The sequence below is a fragment of the Poeciliopsis prolifica genome, unplaced genomic scaffold (genome assembly GCF_027474105.1).
Source record: "Poeciliopsis prolifica strain line A6 unplaced genomic scaffold, Auburn_PproV2 SCAFFOLD109, whole genome shotgun sequence".
Taxonomy (NCBI): domain Eukaryota; kingdom Metazoa; phylum Chordata; class Actinopteri; order Cyprinodontiformes; family Poeciliidae; genus Poeciliopsis; species Poeciliopsis prolifica.
In genome coordinates, this window is record NW_026562484.1 from 598155 (window position 1) to 622995 (window position 24841).

Here is a 24841-nt window from a genome sequence, read left to right on the forward strand (position 1 = left end):
TGACCGGACAATAAGACGGTTTTAAAAAGTTTGACTGTAAAGCAGCGGCGTGCAGGCTAGCTACATGAATGGATGTAAATAAAACATAAAGGTTTTCTGAAAATATGCCTCTAAATTTAAGTAGATTTAGGACATTCTATGTTTTTTAATGTTTTAACTTAAATTAACAACATAAATGGCAAATACTGCATTTATTTAGCATTGTAGTCAGTAGAAATTCCTTCCCTAATTATCAGGATGAATAAAACAATTATCCTTCAGTTGGATGGGATTGACATTTGAAATAAATTAAACTGTTTTATATATAAACATTTTATAAAAGCAACTTTCTAAATAAATAAAAATAGTTAGATTTTCTCTTATGAGTTTGTCTGCAGACTTGGTTTTAGAAAACTTCTGCAGGAAATAATCTGCTGTTTGATTTATGGATAACAAAATGAAAGTATGATAAACTTAAGTTCCTGTTTTCCACTTTGTGCTCTTACCATTGACAGGAATTAAAACATTGTTCATCTTTTTCTGAAGTAGTTTTGTTTTATATTGTGTGGAAATAAATAAATCCTGAAGTGTTTGGCCTTCAGCCTTCCTCCTGTAGTCTTCCTCTCTGACTTTCAGACTTTCATGTTTCATTTCCTGGATTTCCTCCCAAACTGTCGTCTCGCTCTGCTTTAATTTGTCCTTTTATTCTCAGAATGAGCGGACAGTCGCGTGTTTCCTGCCGCTGGACGTTTGCTTGTGTCCGGGCTGTTTGCGTGTCGCGGGCGGGCCAGATGTGTCCCTTCCTGCGCAGATGTTGAGCAGGGAAACAATCACAGGACGTGCTCTTACCGCCGAACAGCTGGACGGATTTAAAGCGTCTGCGTTTGAAGCTTTAGTCAGTGTGAGCGTGGCGGCTGCGGCGGACCGACGCCATGAAGACTTTGTTTTACGTCAGGAACAGACAGTACCAGGTAGAGTGCACCTGCCGGGCCGACGGGCCGGCGCTCCGGTCTGATCCGGTTCTGGTCCGATGAAACTCTTCTGCTTTAACTTTGCAACCTTCCGGCTGAAGCCTGAGGATGTCGGAGGAATTTTATTTGCATTTTTTTGTTGTATTTACAGTAGATATAGAAAAATTAGAAGTAAATTTCTCCAAAAATGATAGAAACTTTGTAGAAAACCTTGTAAATTTCTGAGTTTGGAAATTTGAAAATTGGCTACAAAAAAACTTCCAAATTTTGAAAGCTTGCAATTAATCTAATAAATTTTTTTGAAAAAATAAGGAAATTTCTGAGAATAATCTCAAAGTCTGAGATTTCTCTTGCAACGTTTCTTACTCAGAACGTTACAACTCTTTTTTTTTTTTTGAAAATATGTTTTTAATATAAAATTTCAAAAATTTTTCTAGCAATTTTTAAAAGTTTGAAGTTTTTCTGCTCTAGAAAATTTCTATACTAATCTCAAAACGTGCTCTTTGAAAGCAAATTTTTGACTTTTCAAACTAAAAGTTTTTTTTCGTGTATAAAACTTTCTCAAAATCTCAGATTTTTTTCCAGCTCAGAAATTTATTTATTTTTTTTTTGTAGAAAATGTATTTAACTTGAGATTTATCTCAAAATGTAAATTTTTTTTCTAGCAAATTTCCTCGTCCTTTTTGTTATTTTTTTTCATCCACAGTATCCCTAATTTGCTGTGGTAAAAATCTGATTGTATTTAATTATTTTGGTACATTAAAGATGTAATTATGTTTAATATCGTCCTTTGTTTCCACGGCCTGCTGATGTTCACGACTGGCTGAAAAGGCTCTTTGCTGCTGATTGAAGCCTTTTAAAGGTCATGAATGTGGTTTTTTCTGTGACTGTGTTGCTGCTGCAGAAACATTTCAGTCTCTGCGTTGCTCACACATTTCTCTCCCTTGGGCCTTTAAACATAAACAAAGGGACTATTTCGGGGGGAATTTGGACTTTCAAGGGATTTATTATGGTGCGATTCCGTCACTGTTTGTCTGTGGAGGACAAAGGCTCAGAGTTTGGTGGTTTGTGTCCAATCAGAAACAGAAAGGAGGGAAGCTGACTCTTAGATTTCTGACTGGAGGAACATGTGGGCCAAAATCAAAAGATCAGATCAGATGAAATGTTCTCAGAATGTCTGAATCTGTGAACTTCTGTGAGTTTTTTCTCATTTCTGTGACACTTTGTGATCCGGTTTCTGGGCTGGAAGTGAAGCGTGACGCTGACGGCTTTGCTCCGACACCTGAGCCTCGTTTGATTGAATCATTTGCTCCAAGGCCCGCAGCATGACCCGCTCCGCCAGCTCCCTGACTCCGGGTCAAATCTGGGATAATCTCTCATTGTGACATATTTTATTCCTAAGAAGTGAAATGTTCCTGTAATCTGCTTTTATAGCTACGTTTTCTTTAGACTTCATTTATATTTGAGTATTTTTGACCATTTTCTAAGTTCTGCGTTTATTTTACTCTTAATTCGTCCCAATCTGTTAGAGAAGCGATGCTTCATGTTGTCAGGTACAGAGAATGAGGGCAAAATGCCAAAGAAAAACATTAAAAACATTAAAACTTCTGGCTGCTTGCAGCGACGACTTTCAAAAATGATTGTTTGTGTCTTTTATGTTCATTTGTCAGCAAACAACAACGTCAGTGAAGTTATTATTTCAAACATCGACTCCTCCACAAGTTGCTCCAGATATGACTGTTTCTGATATTTTATCATTTTTTCATTTTCATAAAAGATGAAAAATGAACCTTCAGATGATCAGAGAAGCTAAAATATTGAGGCTTTTCATCATCGCAGACTGAATATTTCATGAGAATCTGGAAGACCTTCATGTTGCTTCGGCTCGTTAGCAGCTCGTTAGCTCGATTGGTTAGCTTGACTGGTTAGCAGCTCGTTAGCTTGATTGGTTAGCAGCTTGTTAGCTCAACTTGTTAGCTTGACTGGTTAGCAGCTTGTTAGCTCAACTTTTTAGCTTGACTGGTTAGCAGCTTGTTAGCTCAACTTTTAGCTTGACTGGTTAGCGGTTCAAAACAGAAACTAAAACAGGAAGTGTTTTTCACAGAGAATGGAAATTGAAACATGCAGCTCTGGTAGTTTGTCTTTTTATCTCTGGTAGTTTCCTTTAAGCTCTGGTAGTTTGTGGTAGTTTGTCCCTTTAAGCTCTGGTAGTTTCTGGTAGTTTGTCCCCAGCGGGCGGCGGTGGATCGGTTCCATCAGAACCAGAGGATCTGAAGCCGCTCGGCTCTGATTCAGGATCTTTTCATCCAGTCTTGAAAAATGATGAAGATCTTCGTCGCTCCTCCTCATCCATTCTTAATGATCCCTCGCTCGCCTCATATCCGCCTCTCTCTCCTCGCTCGTCCTCCTACATCTTCCATCTTCCTCCGTCTCTTTTATAAGAAGCAGAAATTATTCCTCTACGTCGTTTTTCTCTGACTCAGTGGAAACTTGAGTTAACGTGAAAACGTGGGAGTTTATCTGAACAGCGTTGGTAGTTTGTTTGTCTGTTGATGCTGTAAGATGAAAACATGTAACTTTCAAACCTTTATTAGCTGTGGATAATCTTTATTTTATTTTCTCTCCTTTAATGTTTAAGTTTGGACCAGAGATGAATCTTTTATTCTCAACACATTTTTCAATAAAAATTGCTCCTGAATTTATTGCAATACAATGTTCAGCTAATACAGTAATAATAGACAATATAGATATAAAAGATAGAAAGATATACAATTTAAAATATAAACATTTTACATTTAAAATGTAAAAAATTAACCTTTTTTGCATTTTCTACTCAGACTTCATCAGGTTGGTTTTGGCTTTACCTCGTGCAAATTTATATAAAACAAACTCATTTTAATCACTTTATTCTGTCCAATGATGAATCGATTAATCCATAAATTAAACTGTATTGATGATCAGTCCAGCAGAAACTCCTGAGCTTTTTCATCTTCATGTTTGAAGTTCATTAAAAAATACAGTTAATGCACTTTATCCAATAAATGTTTATTTTCTTGTTAAAAAAGGAATTAAATTGTTTTATTTTCATCTTTTAATGAATTTCTAATATTTTACAAGAGAAACTTAAACAGTTAAATGAAAAACTTGAGAATGTGATAAAATAATTGATTATTGAAATAATCTTCAGCTGGAGACCGAACTGCAACTGACCAATAATGGAAATTCATTTTGTAGTTACAAAAATATTTTTAGCCAAGATTTTACATGAAACTTAAAAAAGCTTAAAAGAATCTGAACTGATGAATGGATGCTGCAAAAACTCAAAATCTTTCCAAGTATTTCTAGTTTCTAGGAAAAATGTCTTAGTTCACTTAAAATAACAGAAAACTAACTTACAAGTAACTTTTCAGCAAGAATATAAGAGTTTATTCAAGTCAATGATTCCTTAATATTGATTTCAAAAAACTATTTGCAGTGGAAACTAAAAAATACTTTGTAAGATTTGTTATTTTTTGCAGTGTAGCACCAGAAAAATAAAGTAAAGCTAATTTAAATCTTGAGTAAAGTTTATTGTAGATGTTTTTGTGTATTTAAATAGAAATATCCGGAAACCTGCCCCTGTAGGTGGCGCTCTTCTTCTTCTTTGTTTCCAACTAGCAGCTCAGATATTTAGCTCTCATTTAGCAGCAGATAACTTTATTAAGCTCAGCGTTCCCCTGCTTTGACCCACCTGTGTGTGTGTGTGTGTGTGTGTGTGTGTGTGTGTGTGTGTGTGTGTGTGTGTGTGTGTGTGTGTGTGTGTGTGTGTGTGTGTGTGTGCTATCTGAACCCACGTCCTGACACATCCTGAGCGTTTGTGTGTCTGTCAGTGCGGTGACCATCCGGCCCGTTAATTTGATTGCGTAACGGGCTTAGAGGGCGCAGATTGTCTGGAATGGAATCCATGATCGCTGCTGCCATGGAGAAGCTGCGCAACACACACACACATACACACACACACACACACACACACACACACACACACACACACACACACACACACACACACACACACATCGACGTTTGGCTGATGCTTCGACCCGCTGACGGTCAAATTGTGGAAAAAGCTTTTGGAGTTGAAGCTTCAGCAGCGTAAACAGAGAGTTGGAGGATAAACATCATCATCCTCATCCTCTTCATCGTCGGTGTGTTTGGGATTATTGCTGGAGTCGCGGCCGCATCTATTTTTATTACCGGAGTTAATAAGGATGTGAATGCGGTGTCGGCTTCCTGTCCTCTTGTTCCTGCCAGGTGAATAAAGTTCAGCGCTCAAACTTCTCCGGACGCTACGTTCATTTATTTGATTTTCTTATTTGCGGCCTCGATTAGCGATAAACCTTTTTCACTTCCGATACCGATATTTGTGGTTCCGATACGGCTCATTGTATCATTATATTCTGCGCTAATAAGTGATTTTAATAAGGATTTATTAAATTTTTTAAAGTAATTAATCAGATGAAAAAGTGGCATGTTCAGATTTTTCCTTCAATCTCGTAATGAATATTGCAAATATATTTATAAAATGCAAATGAAAGACAATAACAATAAAAGGAAAATTAACATTATTGCTAAAACTGCAGTGAAATAACATTCCTGAGTCGGGTGAAGCTAAAACTGCAACCTGAGGAGATTTCACTAAAACGTTTTTCCAGAAAGAGAAGTTTGTTTTTTAATGTCTAGTTTAATCTTAATTTATAAACTCTGTCAAGTATTTAAAAATCCTGACAGTTTTATAAACATCATTTTCAAAGTAACTGATGAATATCAGACGTTACTACAGATATTATACAACCAGAAGAAACAAAGAAACAGGAAAGCTGCAGTCCTGCGTTATTTAACTGCTTGGTTACATAACAGGTTTTAGAGAACCAGCAGGTGTTTACATTCCCAGTTTCCCTCCCAGTCCCACTGGTTCCAGTGGAAACCAGTTCACAGGGAGCCGAGGCGACAACAGGTGGAGGTAATCCAAGAAATGTCAGGCGGACCGTCAGCAGCATTGTGTACATTGTGTTTGGGAGAGACGGGCGCTGACAGGTGGAGGATTTCCTGCCTGCGGGGTCAAAGGTCGCGGCGGTGGGGGGGCTGCATTGTGTTTCTATGGCAGAAGATCAGCTGGGAGCTTTAAACATGTCTCAGTTTCTGGGTTTGCGTCAAATGGATTTATTCATCTGCTTCACCGGAGCTGGAAAAATAAAATATTCAATGGATTTTATTTTAGTTTATGAAGTTATTAAAAATTTAACATGTTATTTTATCAAGTGTGCATCTAAAAAAACAGATTTTATTTAAATTCTCTGGTTTTCTTGACAAGAAATCAAAGTTATCTGCGAGTTTTATTTATTTATATTTTAAGTCTGACTGAATAATTCATGAGTTTTGACAGCATTTGTAAACATTTTTACATCTTTATATAACAGCTCTAACATGACAGATTTAATGTTGCATATTTTCCCCATTAGTGAATCTTTCAGCTCTTTTCCACCAGATGTTTTCTTTCATTAACAGCTGTATAATATTATTATTTGAGGTTTGTCTACCAGTTTTTCAAAAATACAAAGTTTTGAAGATGGATGCAAATTAATATTTAATAGATTCTGTGTTTAGCATTTTCTTTGATTTTTGTTCATTTTATTTTCTAGATATTTAAAAGATGTTCCAGTGTTAAGTCCAACTTGCATCATTATGTCATTATCAGCATATTAAAGGTGTTAAAACAAGAGTATTATTATTTATCACAATAATTAATCAGCCAGTAAATTGCTATGTCAGGCCTTCTTCAGTTCCACCTGAAGTCAAGAACCAGATGTTGAAAAAACACAGAAAAATAATCCCAAACCAGTTTAAATTGACCAGTTTGAGAACTGGAACAGTTGAATATTCAGCCAGAATTGCTGTCGTTGAAAGCCAGAAGATGTGAGTTAGTTTGTGGTTTTGAAACGGTGAGAAACGGATAAACTGAACCATAAACCTGATTACAGGCACATATTTAGAAAATGTTGTCATAGGGGATTTATTTTACTGGAATATAAATTGTAAAAGCCTCAGGTTAATGTCAAATTGCTGCTCAGGATGAATGAACGTAGCCTGAAGGGGCTCTATTGCCTTTGCCTAGTCAAAGCCCGGTTCATTTGGGGAAGGGATCTGCCTACAAACCTTGGTCTGGGTTCGGTTGAAGTGAACTCTGGTTTGCTCTGAATTCATGTGTGAATAACAAGCAGACCAGAAAGTGCTCCAGAAGCAGGAAGTGGACTGCAGCGCAGGGCATTCTGGGTAAATTCAACCAAAACAAACATACTAGCCTAATGCTGACTGTAGGAATGTCTCTTTGTCGTTAGTCAATGTTTTATTTTCTATCTGGTGAAGAAGGAAGTTGCTCTCAGTGTCTTCAGAGGTTTCTGTGTCGTTTCCTGCAGTGGTTCTTGGTGCAGCGCCCCCACAGGCCAGGAGGGGTACAGGTTGGTTTGACTGAACCGCAGCAGCTGCAGGTGGAGCAGATGGTGGAGTTTTAGTCTCCAGATCATCAGTTTTATTTATTTATCTTGATTCTTTTTAGTAACTCTGCTAATAGTTTTTGGTTCTTTCTAGTATTTCAGTTTATGAATTAGAACAAGTTTTAGAGTTCAAACAGTCGGCTTGTTTATTTTTTGTATGTAAATAAGAAATCGAGGCTTCCTTCTGTGCACAGATAGCCACCTTCCCATGTTGGGGTATTTGTGGTGCGGATGGGGAATTTGCAGTGGGAGTTGTGCTCCTGGTGTTTGTTGATTGGTCAGCAGCAGCGGGGATCTCCAGGACATCTGCTGGAAACTCTGGGTGGAAGGTTACAGCTGCAGTCCTGGAAACAGCCAGACTGTTTCTCGGCTCACAGGGGGATCCCTCTGTGACAGACCATGACCGGCTGCGCCCCCTGCGCCGCCAGCGCCGCCGCCGGCCTGGTCGGTGCGCTGAGGCGGCGGCTGAAGTCCCTCCGGCGGATCCTGCTCTCCTCCGGGTCGGACAGCGGCGCCGGCTGCTGGGAGAAACCCGGGCTGGAGAAACTGAGAGCTTTAGAGTGTTGTGGACCAGAGTCCCTGAGTGAGGCTGTGAGTAATCCTGAGATTTAATGCTAACAGATGTTTGTTTTTATACGTTTCTCAGAATGGATTAAGCTGCAGAAACTTCTTACCAAATGGTTTTAGTGCAAACAAGACAAAACAAACTCACATGTAACTTTTCAGCAAGATGTTTGTTTGAAGTCAATAATTTGTTAATATAGATGAAAAAGTTCTCATTCATTTGGCAGATAAACACAATTTCCCCAAGTTATTAATGAAATAATATGGCAGAACTTTTTAACTTTACTGAAGAATTATTCAATAAACAATCTTCCAAGAGGAAAACAACCCAGACAAAGATGTTTAATCTAATTAATTTTATCAACTCAGTTCCTGTCATAGACTGATTTATCTTCAGTAATATTCTGTTAGAAAGTCAGATTATTTCTGTTTGCCTTCATGTTTGCAGAATAAACCTTTACAACTTGCGATTACCTGTAATAAAAGGTAAATGATCTGGCTGTAAACACGGTGAATAAACGCAATAATCTGGAAACAGGAATTTCCTTCTCACCCTACAGAACGTTGCAGCTCTTTCCTCTAGTTTTTGTTGTATTCTTTACATTTCAGATAGTGTTAGATTTTTTCCTGTTTGTTGGTGATATTTCCAGGTTTGTTTCAGAAACGTTATTATCTCTTTGCTCACAGGATGAAAATCGGCTCACGGTTTGTGTTGATTTAATATTATTGCTGCGTAATGTTTCCACTGGGAAGGTTTGCTCAGCTGATTGAGTTTGCTCACATGGCCTCTTAATTATAATTATATTATCTCACAGTGGACGATGTGAAGCCTGTTACTGAAATTATCACCTGAGTCACAGAATAAAGGAAATGTCGACTTTGACTCCGCAGCTAAAGATACAAACTATCCGATGTGGAAATATTTTGTATTTAAAACCATATTGGATTTTTAGTTTGGAGTTGGTAACAAACTCCCTTGCTATCCTTCATGGGGAGTTCTCCCAGTTTCTGGGGCTTTAAATTGAGTTTTTCTTGAACCTGTGAAGCTTTTCACTGGTTTTCAGTGCAGGTCTGGGCGGCGTTCAGGGGAATGTTTTTGTTTTGGTTGTGAAGGAACATTTCTCTCACATATGAATCATTCAGGCATAAAACGGCTCGTAAACTCAAGGGTTGGTCCGGTTGTGTTTTGAGGATGTTTAGGCTCTTTGTCTCTGTGAGTTGGTCACAAAAACACGAGGCGTCTTTTCTTTAAAGGGTTTTTGAACCAAGAAGAATGGAGAACTATGGATCAAAATGATTTTCACTTGATTATCTTGAGCTGTTTTAGCTCATTTTATTCTGTTTAAGCTCATTTTATTCTGTTTTAGCTCATTTTATTCTGTTTAAGCTCATTTTATTCTGTTTAAGCTCATTTTATTCTGTTTAAGCTCATTTTATTCTGTTTTAGCTCATTTTATTCTGTTTAAGCTCATTTTATTCTGTTTAAGCTCATTTTATTCTGTTTAAGCTCATTTTATTCTGTTTAAGCTCATTTTATTCTGTTTAATCTTATTTTATTCTGTTTTAGCTCATTTTATTCTGTTTTAGCTCATTTTATTCTGTTTAAGCTCATTTTATTCTGTTTAAGCTCATTTTATTCTGTTTAAGCTCATTTTATTCTGTTTTAGCTTACTTTATTGCAGTTTACTGTAGTAAGCTTTGATGATCTTGTCTTACTTGGTTTCTTTTTCTTATTTTAGCTCCAACAATCTTTATGTCATACTAAACAAACCTCGCCTTCTTTTAGTTTATTTTAGTTTAACTGTGCTTAGTTTAGCTAATCTGAGTTTTTTAGATAATTTAAGATTAACTCTGCTTATCTTGTTTTAAGCTTTGCTTGCAAAATCTTATTAATGTATCTTAATTTAGCCTATTTTACTTTAGCTTTTTGTCTTATTTCTTTTTGTATGTTGGATCATTTGTTTATCTTAGTTTATTTTTGCTAATCTTAGTTTGTCTTGTATTTCATTTGTTGTATATTTTATCTTTTCGCATCTTCTTATATCTGGAGTTAATATTATTACATCATATTATCTAATTTGGTTTAATTTAATGTGGTTTATTTTCGTTTACCTTGTATTTTTTATACCAATATCATTTTTGAAAGTCTTTTCTTGGTTAATTTGATATATTTGTGTTATTTAGTTTTGGGTTTTTTGTCTTATCTTGGTCGGTTTAATCAGTTATTTGAGTTTTTAATCTCACTGATTTCCTTCTGATTTATGAGAAATCTGATGTTGCCACGTTTGTTTTAACACCTCATGATTCAGTGACTAAAGGGCAACTTTTCTAGTTGTTTAACCAACAAAAAACTTTTTTTTTTACCTTTTTTATATAACTGACTCAGGATCCATCAATCAGCAGATGAGCTGGAAACACTGATAATTAACTGCTTTTGTGCCTGTTTTCGGTTTTGATGGCTTAATTTTTACCGTTTTGCACCATAAATTTGCAGGTTAGATTCCCGTTTGGGCGGACTCAGGTGAGCCGCACCTGCGTCCGCTGGTTTGTGTGAGTTTTGCAGAATCAAGTGCAGAACTTTCAGTTTTTATTCCTATAATCAGGAGGTGCTACATGAGCATCCTGTCACTTCAGCTCTGATCCTCCATCTGCGATCTGACTCACACACATACACACACACACACACACACACACACACACACACACACACACACATACACTCGCACACACACGCACACGCACACACACACACTCGCGCACGCTCGCGCACACACACACACACACAAACACTCACACACACACACACACAGACACAAACACACACACATACACACGCACACACACACACACACACACTCACGCACACACACACACACACACACACACACACACGCCCGTGCACACACACACACACACACACACGCCCGCGCACACACACACACACACACACACACACACACACACACACACACACACACACACACACACACACACACACACACACACACAAAGCCATGATTTGAAATGTCAACATTCAGAAACCTGTCAGCCTCCAAGCGCAGTCAAGCCGTCCAGAGTCTGTTTTTATCAGCTGCTGTGGCGTTCAGGTGCGCCGTCGGTTCAGTCAGGTGGGGAATCAGTCAGAGCTGTGATGCTTCTGAAGTTAATTACATGCAACGCAAATTACATGTTTAAGCTGCATAATCTTTTTATGGAAACTGGAGCTGCTTTTGTCTCTGATGTCATGATTTTAGATGGAAAATGTCATCCTATCCCAAATGTAATGGAGAATAACATGAAAAAATAACAAATTTAGATTAGGACTGATTAATTGGTTATTTTAATAATCTTCAACTGATTTAGCAATCGATTAATCGTTAGCTTTTTAGATGAAAAACATGGTCATTTGCTGAAAGAACAACACATTCAGAGCAGTAATTAAGCCAAAGCTGTACAGAAAACATACACATTTATTTTTTGTACCGCAGTTTTAGCTTCACCTGGTTCAAATTCTTTAAAAGAAAATCCCACTAAGCACTTTTTATTATTTAATTATTAATAAATTAATCAAAAAATATGGTTGATAGTAATATCAACAACAGATGCTCCTTTGCTACAAATGACCAAGAGTTTACTAAAAAAAATGTTATGTTACAGTTTAGGCAATAAAATGTTTTGTTTTGTTTGTTTGTTTCAAAAAGGAGTTAAATTATTTATATATTTTTTTTTCCCAAAGGAAATACTAAAGGAAATCCATTATGCAAATTTTGACACATTTTTATTCCTCCATTTTGGATTTTTACTGCTTCTAAAAACAAAGTGCTTAAAAACGGTTTGTGGCAATATGTGAATGTTTTCTGATGTTTGAAAATGAGCCGTTTCAAAAACCTGATTGTTGAGTCACAGACCGTTGCCTGGCAACCAGAGCAGAACTCCAGCACGTTTGGTCAGTTTTACCAAACTGACACGTTTGACACGTTTCCAGCAGTTTTCCAACAAAACTGCTGGAAAAGACACAAGTTTTGTTGTTGGGTTTCCATCCAGAAACCACTGGCTGCTTTTCTGTTTCGTTGTGCAGCAGGCTTTACTTCTGCTTGTCAAAGATGTATGGTTGTGTAATTGCGCATTTGTTAGCAGCTATTTGGGGGTGTGGCTGGCAGCAGCTTATTTGGATTTAAAGTGACAGAGCTCATTCTGAAAATAGACTAGTCTCATTATCAAGGAATGATTTTATTCAAAAAATGTATTGAACATGATTTGTATAGGCCATAGACACATCCTAACGTGTTCAAGGAAGTATAATCGATCACTTTCAACGGTGGATTTGAGTTTGAATCTAATTTAATAGAGAAATTGGACATCTCTGCTGGAAAGTTTCCCTTTGGGGAACAAAAACCGCTAACGAAGAGACGAAGAGGTGCAAACAGGAAAGGAGAGGTGAGAACAGTTCAGATAAAGATGGAAGAAGTGAGACAGAGGGAGGAGAGAGAGAGAGGGAGGCGTTGTCTCAGGGAGAGAGAGAGGCAGCGCCAGCTCCATCCTGCCACCTCGCAGTCGACACTCGGACATGTTGGCGCCACAGAAGCTGAGACGTTTTCGGGACTGCAGGACCCAGAATCCACTGGGGCACCTGGCAGCCAGAAGTTCGCCCACCTGGGAGCTGCAGGTATGCAGATGAAGGGGATGCCGGGTTTATTTACCGGTTTGGTTGGTGAGTTCAGGATCCTCAGCAGGTGTTGGAGATTGTTCGGTGTTTCTGGATGCAGCAGGTTTCAGGCCGTCTCCATAACAACCAGGATTTCCTGCTGTTTGGATGACGATCAGGCGGGAAAAACATCTGATCGCTCCTGGATGTTTGTGCAGCTCAGGATGAAACCCAGGAGGGACGACGGCGCTCAGCGATGCTGGGAATCCTCCAGCGATGAAAACGAGTTTAGAAATCGATCAGTAATGGCTCAGCTGCTAAATCACCTTTTGTTGATCGGATGCAACCTGCTCTGATCTTGGTGTTTAAGTGTTGCATGCAGATTTCAACGCAGCGGAACCAGTCTAAGTGAAACTGGTCCGATTTTGTTTGTTTGGTCATGTGACAGTGACGCATTGTTGGATTGTGGGTAGTTTAACTGAAGTAGAGAAGCAACACAAACTGCGTTGTCATTTTTTACAGTGTCAAAATGTTACATATCTAATTAAGACCGAAACAATTAATCGTGATCAATCGACTATTTAAATGATCGATTAATTGCTCGCAGGCGACACTCGGAGCAAAACAAAAACATTTTCCAAATAATATATTCTGAACTGTATTAATTAAAACTACCAAAAATCTAATCATTTTGCATATAATATGGAACATATATTTTACTGGCAGGTGGAGAAAAAAAATCTTATTGATCACCTTTTGCAATCCAATTACTTATCTATTAATCAATCAATAATCCCCAGATCAGCCCTGCACTGTATTGATAATAATTTTAGTCATGAAAAGGTTTGAGATTTTTCACATGTTGATGCTGGAAGTGATTTATTTAGATTATTTAATACAAGTGATTAAAAGTTCACTAAATGAATACTGTCATTGGGTTTCAGATTATTACATTACTTTATGTGTATCTTTTAATTTATTTTAATAATATACCAGAAATGTACAAAAAAATCTACAGAATGTGCTAATTTTCTGAACTGACTAATCGTTAAAATAATCGATTAATCGTTAAAATAATGGATTCATTCTTAAAATAATCAATTAATCGTCAGAATAATCTCATATATGCTCCAATTTATAATATATAAAAGTATATTTACGATATATAACTATAATGTCGTAACTATAACAATATAGTTATGATATCAAATTGTTCTGAACGATAAATTGTGGCAGAAATTATTGCGATAAATGATAATATTGTTGTTTTGAGACAATATATTGATAATAGAGTAATAATTCTCCCTCTCAAATATCAATAAACTTTAATTTTGTAAAGAAAACATAACACTGCCACTGGAAGATGTTTTAAATATCCAAAATAAAACACAACAAAGAGCAGTAAATAAAAATTAAATAAAAGGTTACATAAAACCTAAATGGTAAATAAAAAGGATTATGATGTCTCTGTAAACAAAATTAATGTTGATTTTTCATGCAGTCAAATTTATACTAAATTTATAGTAAATATTTCTATATAATGACAGTAAATATTTTTGTTTTAGGTCTAAATTTTGAAATCGGTGCATCCGGCTGATGTTTTGTGTTTACAGTCAAATCGTTGCACATTAATTTTAATGTGAAGCACTCAGCAGGCAGGACGAGAAAAAGCTTAAAGGCATCGATGGAAATCCATCATCCTGAACTGGAAGCAACAGAATCCTCCTTTTGTTTACTTCAAAGTTTAACCTGGAAATAGAGAAGAAACGTGCAAAATAAGTTTAATGGTAAGAGTTCTGGTTCGGATGAGGAAATTCTGTTGGTTGAACAAATTCACATTTAATGTGAAAATAAACTTTATTATTGTGTAGATTGAGCTGATTTAAGCTGAATCAGATTAAAAATAAACACATCAGGATGACTTTGGTTGGAAAATAAGGAAATAATTTACATCACAGATAATTTATTCCAGCCAGGCGGAGCAGCAGCCAATAAAAGGATTTTACTCTAATTCAGTTTCCAGGCTTTGGGGGATTTACTTCACACCTTAATATTTTACCAAGGAGGCTGTAAAAATAGAGTTAGGGGAAGAAATAAATACTTAATACGCTAAAAATGGAAGAAAAATGGAAAAAAGAAGGAAAGAAGTGGAGGAGTTAGAGAAAGTTTGAATGAAGGAGAAAAGAAGGAAGAGATGCTTATTGAAGTAAAATGAAAACAAGATGTTTGAGATTAGAATATCATATCAGACCAATAAAAATGTTTTAATCCATAGATGTGGACATCTGGTCAAAGGTTTTTGTTTTCTAAATGTGCATTTATTCTACTTTACTGAATCGTAGAAAGGAGTGGGGGAGGAAATGATGAGAGATAGGAGGAAGTGAAGAAAGACAACAGAAAGGAAAATATGTCACAGTATTTTTAATCATTTTCCAGGAAAGGAAAAGTGTTTGTTGTGAAACTCTTCCTCCACATTCCGCTGAGTAAAACTAAAAATAAAGTTCAGCATGATGACGGTGGTGTTTGTGTTGCAGGATGATGTTCCCATCAAAGAGATCAGCATCACCCACCATGTGAAGGAGGGGTCGGAGAAGGCCGACGCGCGGCAGTTCGAGCTCCGGAAAGTTCTGGGTCAGGGTTCGTTTGGGAAGGTGAGTCGGTTCCGGTACCAGACGGCGGCAGAGTCCGGCTGTCGTGGTCTTCTGAATGAACTTGCCTCCCGTCTGCAGGTGTTTCTGGTGAGGAAGGTCACAGGACCGGATGCAGGTCAGCTCTACGCCATGAAGGTCCTGAAGAAAGCCACGCTGAAAGGTAAACACACCTGGCTGGCCGTGCCTCCTGAAAAATGAAAATCTGTTGTTTTGGTTTGGATTCAGTCCGACAGTCTTTGTCCTGCTGCTACCAAATCACAGAAACTACCTCAGTGTAGTTTTGTAAACAATAAAGAAAAAATGTGCCTCCACAGAAAATGGTGTAATAAGTCTGCCGGGCCAGTTGGTGGCGCCGTAGCACTGTAACAGAATGACAACAAGAACAGATCTGCAGCTTTGCCAGATTGGCCGTTAGAGATAGAAAAAAAGTTAATACAATTTTGAGATTAATCTTAAAAAATTTCTAGAAAAGAGAAAAAATGTCTGAGCTCTGAAAGTCACAAATTTCTATAAATGTATAAATAGCTGCAGACTCACAGTGAGCCTGTTTTATTGAAGCTAGTTTAGTTTCTCTCTGTGGAAACAACAGAATCGTGTTTCTTCTTCTGTGGATTCTCGGACGTCATCTCCCAAAATGGAATTTCACACTTTCTCATGAGACGGACGAAAAAAGCAGGAGGGAGAAATAAACCCCTGAAAGGAGGCTGATCTCCAACCAAACACCATCTGCTGCTGCTTCATCCTGATTCATCTTCGTCACCCTGTTTCCTCCTCCTCTTCCTCTCCGGAGCTCAGTCAAGCGGCGCTGCTGCGCCTTTAATATGGAGGTTTCTGTGTTTTCCAGTTCGCGACCGGGTCAGAACCAAGATGGAGAGGGACATCCTGGTGGAGGTCAACCACCCCTTCATCGTCAAGCTGCATTACGGTGAGTCGGCCAATCAGAGAGCTTCGTGACTCGCTGATCAGCCAATCAGAGAGCAGTTTGGATCTCATCTATGTCATCTGCAGCGTTTCAGACGGAGGGGAAACTTTACCTCATCCTGGACTTCCTGAGAGGAGGAGACCTGTTCACCCGCCTCTCCAAGGAGGTAAACGCTCCGCATGGCTTAAAACTAAGTACACCCAGCAGCTTCTAGAGCTAGTGTTTAAAACATGATCCACTGTTTAGCTTTTCTCCAGTTCATTAAGTTCTGCACAGCGCTCTCAAGGTCTGGACTTTGACTAGACCAGGGGTCTGAAACCATTTTCACACTTTGGTCGGCCAAATAAAGGTTGTTCAGAGCTGCAGAGTCTTATGAGTTTAGATGAACATCTATCGTAAATTTGTTGCCTTTTTATTTATATTTTTTTAATTTAAAATAGAAAAAAATAAATTTTACAATAAAAAAAAGAAATTAGTTTTTTTTCCTGCAGGACAGAGATTATGTAAACAATAGAAAAGCAAATTACTGGTAATTTTAGTGTAATTTTTTGTGGGAATTCAATCCAAATATTGTAGGAATAAGTTGGAAAAGTGATTAAAAACCTGAGTTGGTTCAATGTAAAAATTTTCCCGTCTTTATTTTTTTTGTTAAAATTATTAAAGGTGCAGTATTTTGTGTTTTCCAGGCCCATTGTCTCATTTTCTAGCACAACTATGTTAACTTTTAAATCAAATATGATCTAAAATAAATTTGACTTTGTTGTGTGCCGCCTTGAAATTGGGCCTCTATCTCTTTAAGAAGCTCTGCCTCCAAGTCATCCCAACATGGCTCCTCTATTAACCCTTTAACAGTTTCTGCTGTGAGCAGCAGCTGCTATAATGAGCTCAGTAGTTCCACCAGGTGCTAATTGCTGTTGGCTTGAGAGTGGGGGAGGAGCTGCTTCAGCTCGATGTTTTTCAGGTTTTCAATGTTTTGTCTGAGGAGAATGAAGTTTCTCCAGGATCTGACCTCTGATGTTTGAATCGTTTCTGCTGCAGGTCATGTTCACTGAGGAGGACGTAAAGTTCTACCTGGCAGAGCTCGCGCTGGCCCTCGACCACCTTCACGGCCTCGGCATCATTTACAGAGACCTGAAGCCTGAAAAGTGAGTACACACACACACACGCACGCACACACACACACACACACACACACACACACACACGCACGCACGCACACACACACACACACACACACACACACACACACACACACACACACACACAATTTCAGTTCATTGTGTAATTCTGGTTTCATAACCCTGATACGTTAAAGCGCCTCTGTGTTTCCAGCATCCTGCTGGACGAGGCCGGACACATCAAGCTGACAGGTCGGTGCTTCTCTTCTCGCTCCACGCTGTTCCCCTGCTGCTCATTTCAACCGATCCTCCGCTGACGTTTCCTCTCGTCCTCAGACTTCGGCCTGAGCAAAGAGTCGATAGACCACGAGAACAAGGCCTACTCCTTCTGCGGGACGGTGGAGTACATGGCGCCCGAGGTGGTGAACCGGCGGGGACACACGCACAGCGCCGACTGGTGGTCGTACGGCGTACTCATGGTGAGGCCAGGCGGCGAAACGGAGAAATGAGAGAGTAAAACTGTTGGACATCCAGTTCAGATCTGAGTCTGTTTAGATTTAGCTAAAAAACTGACTAAGTTTGAGTCAGTTTGATAGCTTTTAAACTCCAATCTAAATGGTTGTTATTAATTTGCAGTCATTGCATAAAAGAAATCACAACAGATTCGACACCAACAGTTTATATTAAACCACATTAAACAATCTGGAAAGGATTATAATGGATTTCTAAGCAATTAGAAGTTCATAACAGAGAGAAATGTTATCTATAAGAGGAAAACATTTCAGACAGAAGCTCCATTTCCCAGCCAGCAGGTCAAAGGTTAAAGTCAAATTGGGGATCAAGGGTTATACTCTTTCGAGGGAAGACATACTGCAAGTTTAGTTGAAGTTAGCAGTTTAGCATTAGCTTCCTCTAATCTGCAATGTTCACTCGATGTTCATCTACAGGGATGTAGAAATGAAGTGTGATGATAAAACACAGAGAACTGTTGTATTTTTAGCTTTGCTCTCCTCTAAACCTTGAACTGAAGCAGAAGAATCTCATAACGACTCAAACAGCAACTTCCTGTCGGATATTCCTTGCTGCTTTTCCTCACTGTTAAAGAAAGTGTAGGAGCCTTGAAGCCATTTTTAGTGGAAGAAGTGGGAGGATAACGAGTTTATCAGAGTTTCTAAACGCTGTGAAATGCATCAGATCTCTGACCAGGCTGCTGCTTTTGTTCTTTTTCAGTTTGAGATGCTAACGGGAACGCTGCCGTTCCAAGGCAAAGACCGGAAGGAGACGATGACAATGATCCTCAAGTAAGACACTTTATCCAGCCGCCGCGCTCTGATCTCATCGGCTTTAATTTCAGCGCAGAGATGGGGAGCAGGGCCAGGACTGGAGCGTTCTGACAGCAAAGCTTGAAAAGTGGAAGTGAAAGAGCGAATGTGATCATGTGGAGCGTGTGAGAACGTCTTCAGAGAGGAAGCGTTAACCTCCGCTGCTTCCTCCAGCTCCCTTTCACTGTAGTGTGCAGGAAAACGCTGAGGCAGCGCTGCAGACCGCTGACGCTGCTTCCTGTGCAGCAGATTATCATCGCGCTCCTCTCTGGATACACGAGTGTTCAGTTCTGTGGCTCATGCTGCTCTGTTTGTCCTGCTTCTGTTTCCTCTGCAGAGCCAAGCTGGGAATGCCGCAGTTCCTCAGCTCAGAAGCTCAGAGTCTCCTCAGGAACCTGTTCAAACGCAACCCAACCAACAGACTGGGTGAGATGCTCAAGCATTCAGCATGCTGAGGGGAGCAGAACGTCAGCTGCATACCTGCAGCTTTATGGTTTAAACAGGGATTTAACAGCATCTGCTGACCAACCTACCGGACCTTTAACCTGAGGTAGCGGTAGAGGTTAAAGGTCATGACGGGACACTGTTTGGATGGGTGGAAGGAGGAAGTTTGGTTTGCAGAATGGAGATTTGGGAACATGGTCCTTGAGGAGCTGGTCGGCACGGTGGTGGAGGTGTGGTGATATGGGACTGTTCTGACCCCACAGGGCCGGGTCACCTTCAGGTCATTCAGTTGGACCTGAACTTTGACCCCAGACCAGCTGCAGCTCAAAACAGCAAAGAATGATCATGTGATCCAAGGAAACGAAGTTAATGTGATATTTAGAAAATACATTTGCTTCACAGAAAGATGGCAAATTAAAACAGTCGGATGATGGTTTTATTGATTTACACCTGGAACAAACTTATTTATATGTTTTAGTCACATTTCTTATTTAGTGGAAATATTTGGGTTTTTTTATTTCGAGAAAGTTTTTCACACATTGTGATGGAGATGCAGCTTATGATGCGTGGCATTGCTATGGAAACTGAGGTTTGTTTGCTTTCAGGCGCCGGCCCGGACGGCGTGGAGGAAATCAAGAGGCATTCGTTCTTCAGCCGGATCGACTGGAACGTCAGTTTCTGCAGAAACAAAAGATCTGGTTTTTGTTTCTGTTCTTTCGCTGAGGTTTCTGTTTCTCCTTCCCGTAGAAACTTTTCCGCAGAGAAATTTCTCCTCCGTTCAAACCGGCCGTCGGTCGACCTGACGACACTTTCTACTTCGATCCGGAGTTCACGGCGAAAACGCCCAGAGGTACGCTCTCGCTCGCCTTCCCCTCTGCTCCGTCGTTCCCACGCTAACAGTTTGTCTCCTCAGACTCGCCGGGCGTCCCGCCCAGCGCCAACGCCCATCAGCTCTTCAGAGGCTTCAGCTTCGTGGCCATAACGGAGGAAGAGCCGACGCCGATGCCTAATACCATCGTACAGGTGAGCAAACACGCTCTGCCGCTCCGAGGTAATCAGATCATCTGGGTCAAACCTCAGCGGACAAATGCAGAGATTAAAGCTGGAAGAAAAGATGAAAGTCGAGGCAAAAACAGTCAGAATGTTTCTGCTTTTATAGATGAATGCAGCAGATTTAATCATTCTGGGTAGAAAATGTTCAGCTGAACACGACTGAGCAGAACTGAGCTCCCTTTATTCCTGCAGCTGCATTCAGACACAAGAAAAAGCGCTTAAAGAACATCAAAGGAGGAACAAAGGATAAAAGCTAAAGATGTTAAAGGCAAAACAAATATTTAACAGTTCATCAAAAGCTGCTCAGTTAACAGGGGTGAGAATTTATCGTTCCGTTTATTGTTAATGTAGAATTAACAATAAATCACTTTCTTATTGTGATAAGAAAGTGGAAAATAAATTATGATTAATTATGTCTGAAAATTAAATTATTTTACAATTTTCTTCACAAGAGCATCAATCAATATGAAACATCATAAAACTCAGTTACTGCCTGCCATTTAGAAACATGACGCGCTGTGACGTTGATCACTGTACACATTTATCATTAATCACATTGTTCATCTTTTACCGTGAGAAATTTCTTATCTAATGAGAATTTTTATTCATTGTCATGATAAATTCCAGTGATGACATTTAAAACCTGCTAAGTTGTATTATTTTATCCACTGTTTGTTCAAACACAGCGTCAATGAATTCAGATAAATTTATGTGCAGCTTAGTGACACAAATCACGCTTCTTCATGTGACTGGTGTCATGAAAGGGAATGTTTTTCAGGGTTATTTGTGTTTGTGGGGCTATAATTGCTGTGACACACAGTTACAGTCACATAGTTACCTAAAAAACATGTAATAAATAGTTGCTGTTGTCACTTTTGTTATTATCACAAGGATACCACAAAGTATAAACTTTAATAGCGAATCGTTTAGTGCTTCTGTATGCAGATGATGCTCGTGTTTGTACTTGTCTATTTCAGTTGACAGTGAAAAGATGTAAGTAATTCCTGTGGGAACTTTCACAGATTGTCTTGGTGAAAGTAACATGCAATCTAATCTTCCTCCCGTCTGAAACTTGGACTGAACTTGTTCATTTGGTGGTTTTCTCGCAGCAGCTTCACAGAAGCACGTCCCAGTATTCGGATACCTACGAGATCAAAGAGGACATCGGCGTCGGCTCCTACTCCATCTGCAAGCGCTGCATCAACAAAGTCACCGGCATGGAGTACGCCGTGAAGGTAACGCCGCCGATGTCAACATTCCTGCTGCCAGACCTTCGTTTAGGTGGAAACCGGTCCAGAAGGAAAACAGTGTTTCTTGTTTGTTCTAGTTTTTTGGTGGAACCAGGTCTTATTTCTACAAATTTAACTTGAAATTAAAGAACTGATTTTGTTCCAGATCATCAACAAGGGCAAGAAGGATCCAACAGAGGAAGTGGAAATCCTGCTGAGATACGGACAGCATCCGAACATCATCACCCTGAAGGATGTGAGTCGGATGGATGATGGATGGATGGATGGATGGATGGATGGATGGATGGATGGATGGATGGATGGATGGATGGATGGATGGATGGATGGATGGATGGATGGATGGATGGATGGATGGATGGATGGATGGATGGATGGATGGATGGATGGATGGATGGATGGATGGATGGATGGATGGATGGATGGATGGATGGATGGATGGATGGATGGATGGATGGATGGATGGATGGATGGATGGATGGATGGATGGATGGATGGATGGATGGATGGATGGATGGATGGATGGATGGATGGATGGATGGATGGATGGATGGATGGATGGATGGATGGATGGATGGATGGATGGATGGATGGATGGATGATGGATGGATGGATGGATGGATGGATGGGATGGATGGATGGATGGATGGATGGATGGATGGATGGATGGATGGATGGATGGATGGATGGATGGATGGATGGATGGATGGATGGATGGATGGATGGATGGATGGATGGATGGATGGATGGATGGATGGATGGATGGATGGATGGATGGATGGATGGATGGATGGATGGATGGATGGATGGATGGATGGATGGATGGATGGGTGGGTGGGTGGGTGGGTGGGTGGGTGGGTGGGTGGGTGGGTGGGTGGGTGGGGTGGGTGGGTGGGTGGGTGGGTGGGTTGGTTGAATGTTTTGTTGGTTGGTTGGATGTTTTGTTGGATGTAGCCTCCATCTTGTTTTTTTGCCCTGACCTCAGAAAATTTCCAAACTGAATCGTTTCTCCATCAAGTTGTTTTGGCTCTGAATGTTTTCGCCTCCTTTCCCAAATGAATCCATTTTGTTTTTATCTTGTAAATCTAAAGTTCCATCTGATTCTCCTAAATCATCTGCTGGCTTTATCTGCGACTCCAGGGGTCACCGCGGGGTCACCGAATCTGAACAACAACTTCGTGCTGTGATTTAGCTCTGACTCAGCTGTAATAATCCGCCTTCTCTCCAGGATTTAATTTCCCTCCGAAGTTTTAGATCCGTTTCTCTCCTGGATGTTTTTAGAGGCCGATGGTTTCGATGATTCAGCGGCTGACGTTGCGGGGGCGGTTTGTTTTTTCCTGCTGTAGGTGTATGACGACGGTCGCTCGGTGTTCCTGGTGACGGAGCTGATGAAGGGAGGAGAGCTGCTGGATAAGATCTTGCGGCAGAAGTTCTTCTCCGAGCGGGAAGCCAGCGCCGTGCTCTACACCATCACCAAGACCGTGGAGTATCTGCACGTCAACGGGGTAAACGCCTCCGAAGTCCGCTTTAGATCCAGGAAACCTGAAAATAATCTCTTAGAAAACTGATTATTTTCAGCTTCACAACTGATTTACATTTCTAAAAATATTCAAATTAACCTGAAAGTATTATTTTATCTTAAAGAACATCAATTACAAATATAAATTATGAAACTTTTAAATGCTAGTATTCTTGCTAGCTGCATAAAAAAATAATTTTAAATATTTTTATGCTTTCACACAGGATGGACATTAATATACAGTTTGAAATTTTATTTAAAAAATCTGAAAAGTGTGGCATGCATCTGCATTCCATCCTCCATCTTTAAATTTGTTATAATATTGTATAAAAAAGCCTTAAATAAAAAATCTGCGGAATGTGCCAGAATTTTAAATCGATTAATCGTTAGAATAACCGATTAATCGAGAACTAAATCATTAGTTGCAGTTCCAGTCTGGACCTGCGATCCGAGGCGACCAACCAGGTGTTTCCTCATTCTGCAGGTGGTGCACAGAGACCTGAAGCCCAGCAACATCCTGTACGTTGACGAGAGCGGCAACGCAGAGTCCATCCGGATCTGCGACTTCGGTTTCGCCAAACAGCTGAGAGCCGAGAACGGCCTGCTCATGACCCCGTGCTACACCGCCAACTTCGTTGCTCCAGAGGTCTGAGTCACTTTGCTTTACGGTTTTATTAGATTTTCTTTCAAGCGTTAAAATAATGTCTGTTTGTGTCCAGTTTATTGGTTTGTAATGTAGCAGAGAGAAAATAGGAGTGAAAAACATCTGAAAGTTGTTTATGTCGTTCAGGTGTTGAAGAAGCAGGGATATGACGCAGCATGTGACATCTGGAGTCTGGGCGTTCTGCTCTACACGATGCTAACAGGGTAGCTTTAGCTTCTCTCCCAACAAACCTTTATATACTTGCAGTTTTATTGAACATAAATATGCAGGTTCATTGTATGTTTTGTATGTTTTTCTCCAGTTTTACTCCTTTTGCTAATGGTCCAGAAGACACCAGAGGAGATTCTGGCACGGATCGGCAGTGGGAAGTTCTCCCTCACTGGAGGATACTGGAACTCTGTCTCTGCTGAAGCAAAGGTCTGAACTCACAGGAGCAAAGGCTGGAGAAAGAAATAAATACTAATCAGGGTTTAGTTAAAGGCGGTTTGTTCTGTCTGGTAGGATCTGGTGTCTAAGATGCTGCATGTAGATCCTCATCAGCGACTGACTGCGGCTCAAGTCCTCAGACATCCCTGGGTGATGCACAGAGACCAGCTGCCCAAATACACCCTGAACAGACAGGATGCACCACATCTGGTCAAGGTAAAGGTCCATCCATCCATTGACCAATCCATCCATCCATTGACCAATCCATCCATCCATTGACCAATCCATCCATCCATTGACCAATCCATCCATCCATTGACCAATCCATCCATCCACTGACCAATCCATCCATCCATTGACCAATCCATCCATCCATTGACCAATCAATCCATCCATTGACCAATCCATCCATCCATTGACCAATCCATCCATCCATTGACCAATCCATCCATCCATTGACCAATCAGTTCATCCATTGACCAATCAATCCATCCATTGACCAATCCATCCATCCATTGACCAATCCATCCATCCATTGACCAATCAATCCATCCATTGACCAATCATCCATTGACCAATCCATCCATCCATTGACCAATCCATCCATCCATTGACCAATCCATCCATCCATTGACCAATCAATCCATCCATTGACCAATCCATCCATCCATTGACCAATCCATCCATCCACTGACCAATCCATCCATCCATTGACCAATCAATCCATCCATTGACCAATCCATCCATCCATCCATTGACCAATCCATCCATCCATTGACCAATCAA

The 24841-nt window shown here is 39.9% G+C and overlaps 1 protein-coding gene across 1 annotated transcript in view; it reads left to right on the top strand.

The window, feature by feature from the left end:
• The window catches only part of LOC129354388 (ribosomal protein S6 kinase alpha-3-like), a 43483-nt gene that overhangs the window by 14952 nt on the left and 3690 nt on the right, over nucleotides 1-24841 (top strand). Inside the window, 20 exon segments of the mRNA XM_055023869.1 lie at nucleotides 15224-15340; nucleotides 15419-15500; nucleotides 16185-16265; nucleotides 16349-16428; nucleotides 17301-17407; nucleotides 17595-17632; nucleotides 17717-17859; nucleotides 18611-18681; nucleotides 19040-19128; nucleotides 19752-19816; nucleotides 19894-19996; nucleotides 20060-20169; nucleotides 21309-21434; nucleotides 21595-21684; nucleotides 22793-22951; nucleotides 23450-23611; nucleotides 23756-23832; nucleotides 23931-23960; nucleotides 23962-24046; nucleotides 24131-24271. Coding sequence (XP_054879844.1) covers nucleotides 15224-15340; nucleotides 15419-15500; nucleotides 16185-16265; nucleotides 16349-16428; nucleotides 17301-17407; nucleotides 17595-17632; nucleotides 17717-17859; nucleotides 18611-18681; nucleotides 19040-19128; nucleotides 19752-19816; nucleotides 19894-19996; nucleotides 20060-20169; nucleotides 21309-21434; nucleotides 21595-21684; nucleotides 22793-22951; nucleotides 23450-23611; nucleotides 23756-23832; nucleotides 23931-23960; nucleotides 23962-24046; nucleotides 24131-24271 — 1956 coding nt within the window.